Here is a 13,794-nt window from a genome sequence, read left to right on the forward strand (position 1 = left end):
GAAGACGGCACAAACGCTGAGGTTTTTAGTGGGTGCAAGCCCCACATAACCTCACCGTCTCCCCGGGCGGTGTGTGTATGCGTCAGGCATTTTCCTCAGCCGAAACAAAAAAAAAAAATGGTGTCTAAGATATACTTAAAAAGTACATACCTACAAACTTACAAAAGTTGCATTGGTACTTGCCTGACCTGGGATCGAACCCGCGAAAATAACTTTAATAAAAATGACTTTTTAATATCTAAAAATAACTCTTTATATTTTCTAAAATTAGAAATTATAGAAATTGATCAACTATTGCCAAAAAGTATTACCTATGTTCACAAACTTTTCTAATTCCAGGCAAAAATGTCACCCTGAAAAAAAATGGCGCTGAAACTAAAATACAAGGACGAACACGGGGTAGTTCACATCAACATGAGCCCCACGCCTTCCAGCCCCAAGACCCAGCCCGATGACCTCACAGGCCCCAAGTTCGACACCATCAACAACAGATTCGGACAGTACGACCTCTTCGGGGGCAAGTACGACGTCGACTCGGGGGGGGAAACCCCCCGATCACTCTTCCGAAGCCGCTACAACTCTATCGAGGAGGAGCTAGCCAACACTCCATACGCATTCACTACCGAACGCTCGCTTCGACTCAACAGCGCGAACAAACTAGACATTACTATCAATCGCGACGATAATTCTCCCTCAAAAGACATACAAGACGATCGATTTTTTAAACGGAAATTGAGTTTGGAATACGATGAATCGTTATTCGGGCCGCAAATCGATTTTAAAGTGAATGAGAGTGGTGCGCCGGCGTTCACGGTGACACAGTTGATTCACGCCCAGGATCGGTACTTCGACTTGTCCGGGAGACAGTCTGCGAGTCCTGGGCTGGTGGCTGACGTGTCAGTGCCGAGGAGGGAGGATGAGGCGTTCACAGTGCTGTCTGCTGAAGTGAAGTGTGCTCAGGAACCTGTTGCTGCTGCTAAACCGTGAGTAGTTTTGTTTTTATTTTTTGGTAAAAGTTGTGGTTTTTGGTGATTACTAAAATTAGTTTTTTTGCGCGGTTTTTAAATAAAAATACGCTAAATAAATTACTTCATAAAGCAAAAAATAACAATAATAGTAGACCACTTCTTTAAAAAATTGCAAAACTTTTAGAAAGGTGTTAATTTATAAATAAATAAACAATTATTTATGAAACAAAAATATGTAGTATCTACAACAAAATGGTAAATCTTCTATCTAAATCTTAGACTATGACCGCAGTTTTTACATACACAGTTGCGATAGTTTCACGTAATATACCAAAAAACTGCGACAATTACGTAAACAGCAAAAAAACTAAAATTACAGTGTAGGCTCTATGTAATTGTTTATTGAAATTACTCTGTAGGTTTGTTACGAGATGTTATATTATAAACTTACGTATTTATTTTTGGTAACATGACTTGACAGAAAACGTAAATTAAAACAAAATCAAAAATAACTTGAGAATGGTAAATATCAAAAATATAATTTAGGTGGTCATTGATAAAAAAATGTTTACCAAAAATGCTATGTAGATTTTGAAATTCTGCTTTACATATTTACATAGTTACTCATTGTTTATGTTATAGTAATGATAAAGTGTGTGAAGAAATGCATAACATTACATGAACGTAGGTAACTATGGTAATTTGACTTGCTTTATTGCTGAAAAGAGAACAGATGATTGCACTAGTCTGTTTTTAATTTATTTACCAAAATCTACCTATGTCGTATATGTAGGTCTAATATATAAATCTACCTATGTTTTTTATTTCACTTTGAGAACTAGGCACCTTAATCAGACCACCAATTAATAAAAATATCAATACTTATGTTTCTTTTAAGAACTAACTTTCACAATCTTGCCTCACGCGTCCCGAGGGCATTAATTCCGCACCTGAAAAAGTTAGCTACTTATAGCCTTTATCTATCGATGAGATATCGTACAAAAAACTTAAAAATTGGACCAACAGTTTCTAAAATTAGCACGTTCAAAGAAACAAACGAATTCTTCAGCTTCAATTTCCCTCAGGAAACAACAGTAATTAGGTAAAACCAATAAACAAATCTTCTCACTTATACATACTTAACGCCAGCCATAAATATACATTCGTAGGAGATCAGACGTTCCGTATTTAGAGCACAACAAACGAACAGACAACACAACGGAACTTTTTGTTAATCACTATAAATATCTTACAATAGGGATGCACTAAAATTACACTCAAGCAGTTTTGTTTTTGTTTGAAATCTATCTTTGTTCAAAGGTGCGTTGTCAGTTGACTTTTTACTTTGTCTTGTTACCAAAATTGTTTTGAGTTACAAATAATAAGAATCTAAAAGTAGCTCCGTACCTTTTTATATCAAATACATGTCTTAAACAAACAAATCCTTCAGATTTATACTTAATCTTCAAGCTGTATCCTGCAGTTTTCTGTGCCCGAAAAAAATACTGGCCATGTTATTCGGTCGGCCGAAGCAAAGACAATCGGTCCAGGTGGGGTTTCACGGGCGGGGCGGACCTTGGGTGTGAGTGCGGGGCTGCTATGCAGACCATGTCCCACCTCATCACATGTCCACTGTGCCCTGAAACTTGCTCGCGGCAGGACCTCATGAGTGCATCCGGCCGTGCTCTCGCTATGGCGGCATATTGGGCTGACAAAGTGTAGTCTCACTATTAGACATGTCATCGACACGAAAGAAGAAGAAGAAGAACTCGGGGATAGTGTAGCTTTCCAACAGTGAAAGAAAACAATTGAAAGAAGTTTCGCTTCAGTGGTTTGGAAGCCTTTGGAGTACAAGGAAACATGAATATAAAAAAAAATCCACTGATTGATTAATCACGAAATCTCTGTATTTTTGAACGTGGTGAATCTCAGAAACTGCAGGTCCGATTTGAAACAACTATTTTGATGTCAGAATGCCCACTTATCGAGGTAGGCTACTGGCTACTTTTTATCCTTGACCGTGACGTAGTTTCCATGGGACGCAGGTGAAACCGCTCGAGGAAGCTAGTCTAGCTGTAAAGGTTATGTGTTAATAATAGTTAATTTCATTGTTAGTAAACATGACACAATAATGTGTAACTGTTTATAGTTTACACAATATCTTCATAATATTGTTGGCACCTTATTGTACGTATTCTGTAATCCTTGTTTTGAATGGTCTGTCTTAGTAACAGCTGGCCGGGTAGACCGATCTTAAGGTTAAGCAACCCTTAGCGCAGTCGGTCTGTGGATGGGTAAATGGTGGTCCGTGCTTCGAAACGAGCATTACATTGGTAGGTCCCGGCTGTCATTTGAACATCTTGAGCAATCCTTACGGGTAGTCAGACAGTCTTACCAAGGAGTATTGAGTTGCCCGGGTACCTGGGTTGAGTAGGTCAGATAGGCAGTCGCTCCTTGTAAAACACTGGTACTCAGCTGCATCGGGGTAGACTGGAAGTCGGACCCCAACATAGTTGGGAAAAGGCATGGCAGATGATGATGAATAAAATACTTTCTATTAAGTACTTACAACATGGAAACGATAACAAGAAGTATATTTCGATATAATCCTAATAAATAACTGATAGTTAACTGATTGGAGATAACCGTTAGTACGCGTAAAGAATGCCAGTGTTCACGGGAGCGTGGAGTTAGTTAATATCTTTATTGCAATCGTGTAACTACGTTAACTTTAACTAAGAAATGGTTGTACTCACGTGTTGGCAGTTTAAAAGTAACTTGAGTTGTTACTTAAGATAGTAAAACTTTGGGTGAATAAAGTTGTCTTGTACTACAACTGTAACTATTTTGTATTCTGTCACAAACAGTGGATAGTACCTACTTTTGTAAGGAATATTTTCACCTACATTATTTTGAGACGGAAAAGTCCTAGAATAATATTTTTTTGCAATAGCATATTTTTTGCAATCTATTATGTTAAAGTAGGATAGGTAGTTTTAACCAGCGGCTTTGCCCGCATACATAGGGAACTACTAAGCACATCCGGATGAAATCTAGCCTGTAGCCTTCCTGACACATTTCACTTATGTTTATCAAAATATTAACCATTTTTAATGTCAATACAATTTTTTCAAATCTCACTTTGATTGAAGCCAGAACGTTCATTTTCACTAACCACGCTTGTCACCACTACACCAACGGTTCAAATGACAAGAACTATGTACCCAAAGAGAACCACACCAAAACACTCCAATATCAAGCCAAAAACTCACAAAATTAACTTACCCAGAGAACTTAACCCACAAAATGCCCAAAGTTACAACTTACATAACACCGTATACTCTAACAGCAGTAACTTGACCGTCGGAAGTGAACCAAACGAGTTAAGTAACAAAAACTAACGGATGATCATTGTTTGATGACAATTGCCTACTAGGCAAGATTCGTGATGGTACAAATTAGGGAAAACCGACTTCCCTTTGTGAGTTACTTAATTTTCTGCTTGCTTGGTACCTTAAGGCAGTATTAACTTGATTGTTTTAAGTGATATCTTAATTACTTACTATCTCTTTTGTTTTTGCTTTTTGGTAATTAAGGTTGTTAGTGAAATGCTTTACTTTCCCTGCATATGTTATTTTGGGAAATATGTACTTGATGTGTGCGTTAGCAATACTGTATCGAAAAATTATAATACTGTGTTATCTAAGACTTTAATACAAGTATAGTTCGGCCATTCAGAGAATGCGTTCCTGACACGTCGCGATTGAACTGACTGAATTATAACATTCATTGATTATTGATATAATAATGTTGTTTTAATGCTCCTCAATTGTTAAAACGGTAAACAACCAGCAAAAATATTTTTATCGTAACTGCAACGCCATTGCAAAGTTACGTCGTCAGTTCAATCGCGACGTGTCAGGAACGCATTCTCTGAATGGCCGAACTATAGTAGCCCCTATTCGATAGTAGCCTATGTCTTTCCTTACAATCTAGGCTGTCTGTGTACCAAATTGTATAACTGACCTAACTTGTGCAGTAGTTTTGACATTGTGCATTATTATAATTAAGTTAAATTATCTACATTTCTAGAAATGCTTTCAGGTCAATGTTGCTCTCAACATCCCACATGGATCCCACTAAAAACAGCATTTACTTATAAAACTATATACAATACTAGCAAACCCGGCGAACTCCGTTCCGCCACCAGATGGCTTCGTTTTACGTAACATATTGTTTGGTGATATTTTTTTTTGTTTTTCCTGAATTTTCTTTACTATAAACCTCACGGAGCCCGAGACCTTTCCAACGAATGCAAAACCGTGGAAATCGGTTCGTGCGTTCTGGAGTTATAGCGTCAGGGAGGAAAACCGGACTTATTTTTATATAGTAGAAGATTAAATGGTCCGTTTTACACTAAACTGGTATCGCCTTTTTCAGCATAATGTCAGTGCCAACATCCTTATACTGTTAGTATTAATATGCGAGACAGCAATCTGTGTGTTAGAGAGCTTTGCTAAATGCCGGCTTATGTCATCGTTTGAGGGTTAAACACTTCTACATACCTAATAACAAACTAATTTCTGACTAGGTTTTAAAGGCTTTTCGAAGGGAACTTCTTTCCATAATTTGGATAAAACTTACATAACCTGAGGTATATTATTCTGATATCTTTTTTTTTTTTTTTCCGACGTCAAAAATCATCAAATGACCCCTCCCGCTGTGGGTTAGCAGCGGTGAGGGAGTGTCAGACTCTTACTGACTAAAAACCGTCGTGTTCCGTCATAGGCCTTTTATGTACCAGGGCCGCGGTATCTCTTTCGAACAACCCGCAGCCCCGGCAGGCCTTGGCCCTGCTGGGCCCCGCTGGGGTTGCTGACATCTCTTTGAGGAGCGCGTGGAACAACGCGCGCCGTCAACACGGGTCTGTCGTCTAAGTAGACAGAGGGACGATGAGCCACCCGAACTCACCGCCCACAGACCCACGCCTACGGTGGCCGGGAGTCATCTCGCGACACCCGGCGCCCATGGTGTCTACCTGGTCCAGCGCGGCGGCCGGGATGAGAGGTGCGAACTCTCTGGCGTTCCGCCTCCTCCTTCTCGAGCATGACCGCTTCGCAGAAGGAGGCGACGGCTTCCCATTCCCTCTCGCCCCGGACCATGGCCTGAACCAGGGCCGGACGCGAGAGGTCGCCGCCGCCCAAAGCCTCGACGAGGACCCGGCGGTGCCCCTCCCATGCGGGGCACACCTGGACTGTGTGGTCCACCGTGTCCTCGGGGCTGTCCGCACAATGGTGACACCCGGGCGCCTCCTCACGACCGATTCGGTGCAGGTACCTCCCGAAACAACCGTGTCCGGTGAGGACCTGCGTCATGCGGTACGTGAGGGCGCCGTGACTCCTCCCGAGCCACTCCTCAAAGAGGGGACTTACCGCCACGATGGTGGCGTGCCCTGCACTGGGTTGCGACAGTCGCTCCCTCCAGGCCACCATGAGATCGCGCCGGAGCTCCGCCCCCTGCGCGACAACTTGCCGCGGCAGCGGAGTTTCCCCCCGGCGCTGAGCCTCCTCGCGCCAGTCGTACAGGCGCAAGAAGACCCTCGCCTCCAGATCCCACGGTGGCAGTCCAGCAAGTAGGCCAGCTGCTTCGCGGGAGATCGTGCGGTACCCCCGGATTAGCCTAATGGCTATCACCCTTTGGGGCACGCTCAGGTAGTGTACAGCCCGCGGCCGTACCGAACGTGCCCATACCGGGGCCCCGTAAAGGGCCATGGACCGCATGACCCCCGCGTAGAGTTTACGGCAGGGGGCGTTTGGGCCTCCCAGGTTGGGCAGGAGCCGCTTGAATGCAGCACCTGCCTTCTCCAGTTTGGGGCCCAAACGTCGGAAATGCTCGACGAAGTTCCACCGGCTGTCGAGGACGAGTCCCAGGTATTTCATCGCCCTCTCGACGCCGATGGTAACCCCCCCCCCCCCACCGTGACTTGGGAGCCTGAAGGTGGCGCGTTCCGAAGCCCATGAAAGCACATGGCCTCGGATTTGTGCAAGGCCACCTCCAGTCCCAGCAGCTGGATCCTCTCGATGACTATCGCAACCCCGCGCGTCATTATGTCGGCCGCCTCCTGGTGCGACCTCCCTTGTGCCAGAACCAGCGTGTCGTCAGCGTAGCAGACCACGTTGACGCCGCTAGGGAGGTCGGCGCGCAGCACCCAGTCGTAGCCGATGTTCCACAAGAGCGGCCCCAGAACCGACCCCTGCGGAACACCGCACGACATCTCTCGCCGGTTCCATTCCCCATTGTGACCAGGGTAAATGATGGACCTATCCGACAGATAGGCCTCGACCACGCGACGAAGGTAGGTCGGCACCCGGTGATACCGGAGTGCCTCCCTACTGCAACTCCAGGGAAAGGTGTTGAAGGCGTTGGCGATGTCAAGAGACACCGCCAAGACGACCCCCCCCCCCCGGGACACAGCATCCCCCGTCGTGAGAGCTCTCACGCGCATGATGGCGTCCACCGTTGAGCGCCCCCTGCGGAAACCGAACTGGTGGTCCGCAAGGTCCGGCCCTATCCCCCCAAGGTGCGCGACGAGGCGGTGTGCGACAACTCGCTCAAAGAGCTTGCCCACCTCGTCGAGCAACACGATGGGCCGGTATGCGGACGGAGAGTCCGCAGGGCGCCCCGGCTTCCGAATGAGGACCAGTTTCCCTGTCTTCCAGCGAAGTGGGAACTGGCCCCTCTCCAAGCAAGCGCTGAGAAGCCCCCTAAGTCGAGGCCCGAGAGCCTCAAGGGCCAGGACCCAGGCCTTGCCAGGTAGGCCGTCAGGCCCTGGGGCGGTGTTTTTGGCTTTCAGCCTAGCCACCGCCACTCTCAGGTCCACCCCAGTCACCTCGGGGACATCGTCGTCGTCGTCGGAAGTGTGGTCCGTCGTTGACCGCGGGTTGCAGAGACATGGGCGGGGGAGAGTGTTCCCCGCGCGAAGGGAACAGAGCGCTCACTACCTCCTCCACCAGCTGAGGCCGAAGACTCTGGGTCAGCGGGGGGGCCCATGGGCGGAGCTTGCCCCGCACCATTTTGTACGGGCGCCCCCACGGGTCCCTGTCCAGAGACCCCAGCAGCTCCGCATTGGCCACCTCCTTGGCCTGGATGATGGCCAATTGGAGGACGGTCTTCGCAGCTCTGTATCCCTCGTACAGATTATTCTGATATCTAAGCTGGAACTTTACTGCCAAAATTCATCTAAATCCATTAAAAGCTTCCCTATTTTTCGGGATGCCCTCCAGAAAAATCAAACTGGGCTGAAAAGGTGAGATAGGAAGTGCTCCTTGTAAAACACTGGTACTCATCTGCATCCGATTAAAGTTGACCCAAACATAGAGAAGGCTAGACAGAGGCTTCGAGAAAAAACCAGCGTGTTTACCATTGAAAATTCAATCATACTTGCAATGTCACATTGCGCTGAATATATTCTTAACTTAATGTTTATTTTAGTCCACCTTCCTCATTGTTTATTTCCTTAACAAAAACTACTGCATAATAAATGTCCATTGAAATATTGAAACAAGTAAAAACTAAAGTTTATTAGTGACAAATAGAGCGCAAACCTATTGGATGACCTTTTCTATTGTTTGTGTATTTATTTCCTGAAAGATTTACCGCAAAATAAGACTAGTCAATGATATTTCTTTCATCTGTAATGAGCGGGTATTATGTCAGTGTGTTTTTTGTTAGAGAGGAAATATTCTCTCAATGCAGAAAATATTGAATAGGTTGACGTATATAAATGCCGTTTAAATAATTTAAAATTATTTTTCCGCGATTACCCATCTATTTACTGGCCGCAGCAACAGTTTAATAGGGCATAAACTACTATTATAATTGTGAGGGTTTATCCGGGTGCTCGAAGAAGGTAGGTAGTTCCCTAGCTTCAGAAACTTTGGGAAAATAAAGGAAGACTACAGGATAGTATACCATAACAATTGCTAGGGAGTTTGTAGCACCACTTCCCAGCAAAACCACATAGGAAGTGGTGAAGAGCGTGCGTTTTGGGGGATGTCTTTTGTTTTCGACGTTCGAAAACTGCTGATTTATCCAGCCTTATTTGAATAAATGTTTTTGATTTTGAGTTTGACAATAAACCACAAATCTTATAGAATAAAAAAAACCGACAGAAATACAAACAATTTATACCTAACCGCGTTTTAATAACTTTAATCACATGACTATGTAAAAACCAAGGCTTTTTGTCACAAAAACCAGTGACAGACCGTCACTGACTTGTGACATAATCAAGGTTGGAAGATTGGCTTCTTTGTTTCATGGTATCTAGTACTTGGAATCATGAGTACCAGGATTCGTCCGCGTGTTTACAAAGTTTTAGCAAAGGGTTAAGGGGAAAACAGTGTTTTAGGGGTTGACTTCCCTAGAGGAGGAAATTCTTAATTCGGATGTTTTTTCCGGAGAAAACATTTATGATCCTCATATTACATCATTACCTATAGCAAAAGTAGTACATTGTTTATGTTACAAACAAAGTACTGCTTTTTAAAATAGCATTCATGGAGTTTCTGATCGTTATTCTCTACTAAGGGATCTTTTGGGAACCGTGAGCCTAGCTTACAACTTTTTATTTAAGTCGATAGGAAAAAGCAAATTATGAGTGCACATACTGCACAACAATAATAAAATATGCTAATTAGAATCCGAAATACACCTACTAGTTCTAAATATTAAGCACTATATTTATACAATTTAACATTTCCTTTAACATGGCAATATTATAAAAGATTTTTAAGGAAATCACAAAAAACAAGACTACTTTGTTTTGATAACTTGTTTGATGAACAGAAAGATATCTTACTTTACTTCCTCAACACGTTCCTGCGTAGTTTCCTATCTACATAGTGTTGTATCAGTGTTCATTATAATATGAGTTTCCCTGTCATATACCTCACTACTAGCTATTCCACGAGGTTCTACCTACGTACTAAGAGAACTACTGCCCGCATCCGGATAAAAAGTAGCCTACAGATGTCTTTTCTCTAGCTTTAGACTATCTGTGTACCAAACATTTAAATGAGTTCAGTGGTTTTAGCATGAAAGCTTGACACATAGAGTTATTTTCTCACGTATAGACTAAAGGATCATAGGTTGTCCGGGTAACCGGGCTGAGGAGTTCAGATAGGCAGTCGCTCCTTGTAAAACACTGCAGCTGCATCCCGTTACTCTGGAAGCCGACCCCAACATAGTTGGGAAAAGTCTAGGGAGATGATGAGTTACTAAAGGATCTTATACCATTTGAATGCGTCACCCTTATCATACATTTTTTTAAGCATTTTGGTTCCAAAACCTTTAACTAGATCAACGATTTCAGACCAAGGTCGAGCTAATTATTTCTTTGTGGCACGTTGTGTACAGGTGTATATGTAAATATTAGATAGCCTTACTGATAGTAAGGAAAGGTGTGCTAATGTGACAACCAAAGAAAGAAATGCCGGCTTTTCACGGGTTGGTTTTATTTATGGTGGTATGGTGTTAGAAATGTCGGGTTTATTATTCGTGAAGTTTCTTCTATTGTTATTCTGCAGCCAGCAGGACATAAGGGTTCATTTTTTAGTACCTAGCTAGCTTTTGACAATGACTGTTGCTTCAGCTTCTATCTTAGGACTATTGAACAGCATTGAAAACTTTCGTTCCTACATCAATCATATAACTTTTCATAAGTATGTTAAGGGTTTGTCGTCAATATCGAATTTAGTATTAACTAGCTGTGTCCCGTGATTTTTATCTCGTGGAAACTACTTTTAATTTCTACTGACTATCACCTGGGTTAGCGTAGCTTTCCAACAGAGAACAATTTTTAAATGTTTAAGATCAGTTTACGGGCCTTTTGGGTACAACAAACCAACAAAAAGTTTCAAAATATTATTGTAGAAGTACTTACAGAGAAATCAGACTTTGCTATTAACTACATGTTATTCTCCAATCAATGTTGATAAACTTAACTTCAAACTTACACGGTCCGTCTCACAGACCACGGTCTACTGCATACAGTTTTTATATTCACCTTGAAACACCTTGCTTAAACTATTTACAATAAACTAATCTATTATATGGCTTGTTTTGTTATGTCCTTGATTCATCCTTTTGTTGGTTTCAAGATAGCCCTTGATGACATGACAGTATAAAGTTAAAGGCTGCAAATATATTAAAAAACTTAGGTAAGGTAAAAAACTTGGGACATCAATTTTGAGGTACCTTATGTAAAAATTAATAGTTACCGCCTACATGAGAATCAATACTTTACTTTACTTGTTAATTAATAATAATTAATTTACTTGTTGTTAGAAAACATGTTGTTTCCGCGGTTTCACCTGCGTTCCGTGGGAACTTTTTCCCATACCTTTGAAAGGAACAAGGAGAAAGGAGCCTTTGGGGTACTTACCTACATACAAACAAACAAAAAAGATTTCTTCCTTATTTAATTAGAAACTGTAGAAATATAAATTGGAATATAAATACGTATTTTCCAAAAGGAAAAACTACAGTTTTTAAAATGGAAAAGAAAAAGTATGACAGAAAGTGCGAAATGCATTTTGCAACAATATTAAAAGTGCAGCTAGTTTACGTAGGGCACGCCACCATCGTGGCGGTAAGTCCCCTCTTTGAGGAGTGGCTCGGGAGGAGTCATGGCGCCCTCACGTACCGCATGACGCAGGTCCTCACCGGACACGGTTGTTTCGGGAGCTACCTGCACCGCATCGGTCGTAAGGAGGCGCCCGGGTGTCACCATTGTGCAGACAGCCCCGAGGACACGGTGGACCACACAGTCCAGGTATGCCCCGCATGGGAAGGGCACCGCCGGGTCCTCGTCGAGGCTTTGGGCGGCGGCGACCTCTCGCGTCCGGCCCTGGTTCAGGCCATGGTCCGGGGCGAGAGGGAATGGGATGCCGTCGCCTCCTTCTGCGAAGCGGTCAAGCTCGAGAAGGAGGAGGCGGAACGCCAGAGAGTACGCACCTCTCATCCCGGCCGCCGCGCTGGACCAGGTAGACACCATGGGCGCCGGGTGTCGTGAGATGACTCCCGGCCACCGTAGGCGTGGGTCTGTGGGCGGTGAGTTCGGGTGGCTCATCGTCCCTCTGTCTGCTTAGACGACAGACCCGTGTCAACGGCGCGCGTTGTTCCACGCGCTCCTCAAAGAGATGTCAGCAACCCCAGCGGGGCCCAGCAGGGCCAAGGCTTGCCGGGGCTGCGGGTTGTTCGAAAGAGATACCGCGGCCCTGGTACATAAAAGGCCTATGACGGAACACGACGGTTTTTAGTCAGTAAGAGTCTGACATTCCCTCACCGCTGCTAACCCACAGCGGGAGGGGTCATTTGATGATTTTTGACGTCGTTAAAAAAAAAGCTAGTTTACGTCATAAATTTCTAAAAAACCAATCATGACAGTAACAAACACTATAATACAACAAAATGGACTTCACATAAAAAGCAGTTTTCTAAATAAATTCTCAGACACCGCTAAACACCCACAATGCTACCAAAATCGTATGCGCCTTATAAGTTTTACAGAACACGAGTAACCTATCTCTGGCCTTCCTAGCAAAAGGTTATTCACATCAAAATCAAATTGAAGTGTGTTTGTGATTTCAGATTTCTACGAATTTGGTAGCCTTTTCACGCATGGTTAAATTCGTTACTTCGTGAATGTCGTGAATGTCAATAACATGTTTGTTACTTTGATCCCGTTCAATTTTAGACATTAGACTAACAAAGTTGTTTTGGATAGAGGAACTATGGGTACTAATCGTATGATATAATATCATCAACATCATCTGCTTAGCCTTTTCACAACTATGTTGGGGTCGATTCCATATATGACATACCTACAATTGCATAGGTCTATCTGTAGCGTTTAGATTTATTTTTTTATCTTATTATTCTTATCGAGTGTGTTGCAGCTTTAAGAGGACGAATTGGAATTTTTGGCGTCAAGGATTTCAATTTTTCTCAGTAAATACAAAACGGATCAAAATACAACTTGGTTACCTGAAAGTTCATGATATAAACCTTATTTTGTTAGACGTAGAAACATGATTAGGTAACCTTTATAACGGGGGTCCCCCCACAGTGTTGACTTCCACGTAGTGACCCCTGGGCAACGCCGCGCCTGACCACCGTAACGGAGTGGCAGGCCGGCGGCTAACGAACGCTGTGCGTCGAAACATCTTCAACAGTCTTGCGTTTCGATATTGTGGGTGGCAATGCCACGTCCTGTGAGGGCCGCCTCCGGGCGCTGTCTCCAAAAAGGCCCTTCTCAGGGCCAACCCAAAGGCCCTTCTCAGGGCCAATCTCGAGATGCTTCGGCATCAGAAACCAGCCGCGCACCATCCGTGGCTAGTCTCATGAGAGGTAATGATCTCGTGTCGACCGACCTGTCCGACACGGAGTCAGAAATGAGTGGAACGAGCGGCGTCGCAACCCGCCAGACGAGGAAGAGGGCCTTCCTCAAGCGGGGCTCCGGAGGCTCTTCGGACGCAGCTGAGAAGCCCGCCAAGCGGGCGGTATTAGAAGCCGACGACCGGCCAAGCAGAGACAGGACCAGCCACGGTTCCTCCAGTGTCCTTTACGCGGACTACTCCGTGGAGGAAATGGAGCGCATGGCTCTGGAGGATCAGATGGAGATCCTAGAGGTGGCCTCCAAGTCCTCCAACCTAAAGGGGACCTTCCAGAAGGCCCTGAAATGCCGGGCAGCGAACTTACTCGGCATTGTAAAGGCGTTAGCGCAGCGCACCACCTCCGATGAGACGCGGCAACTGCAGGCAAA

General features: G+C 44.2%; 1 protein-coding gene across 1 annotated transcript in view; it reads left to right on the top strand.

Moving 5' to 3' along the window:
* Positions 1 to 13,794, top strand: part of LOC124642978 (protein stum-like) — a 75,592-nt gene that overhangs the window by 20,935 nt on the left and 40,863 nt on the right. The window contains exon 2 of the mRNA XM_047181805.1: positions 340 to 983. Coding sequence (XP_047037761.1) covers positions 364 to 983 — 620 coding nt within the window. The 5' untranslated portion in view covers positions 340 to 363. The remainder of the gene's footprint in view (positions 1 to 339; positions 984 to 13,794) is intronic.

This window comes from Helicoverpa zea, chromosome 26, assembly GCF_022581195.2.
Source record: "Helicoverpa zea isolate HzStark_Cry1AcR chromosome 26, ilHelZeax1.1, whole genome shotgun sequence".
NCBI classification, from domain to species: Eukaryota; Metazoa; Arthropoda; class Insecta; order Lepidoptera; family Noctuidae; genus Helicoverpa; species Helicoverpa zea.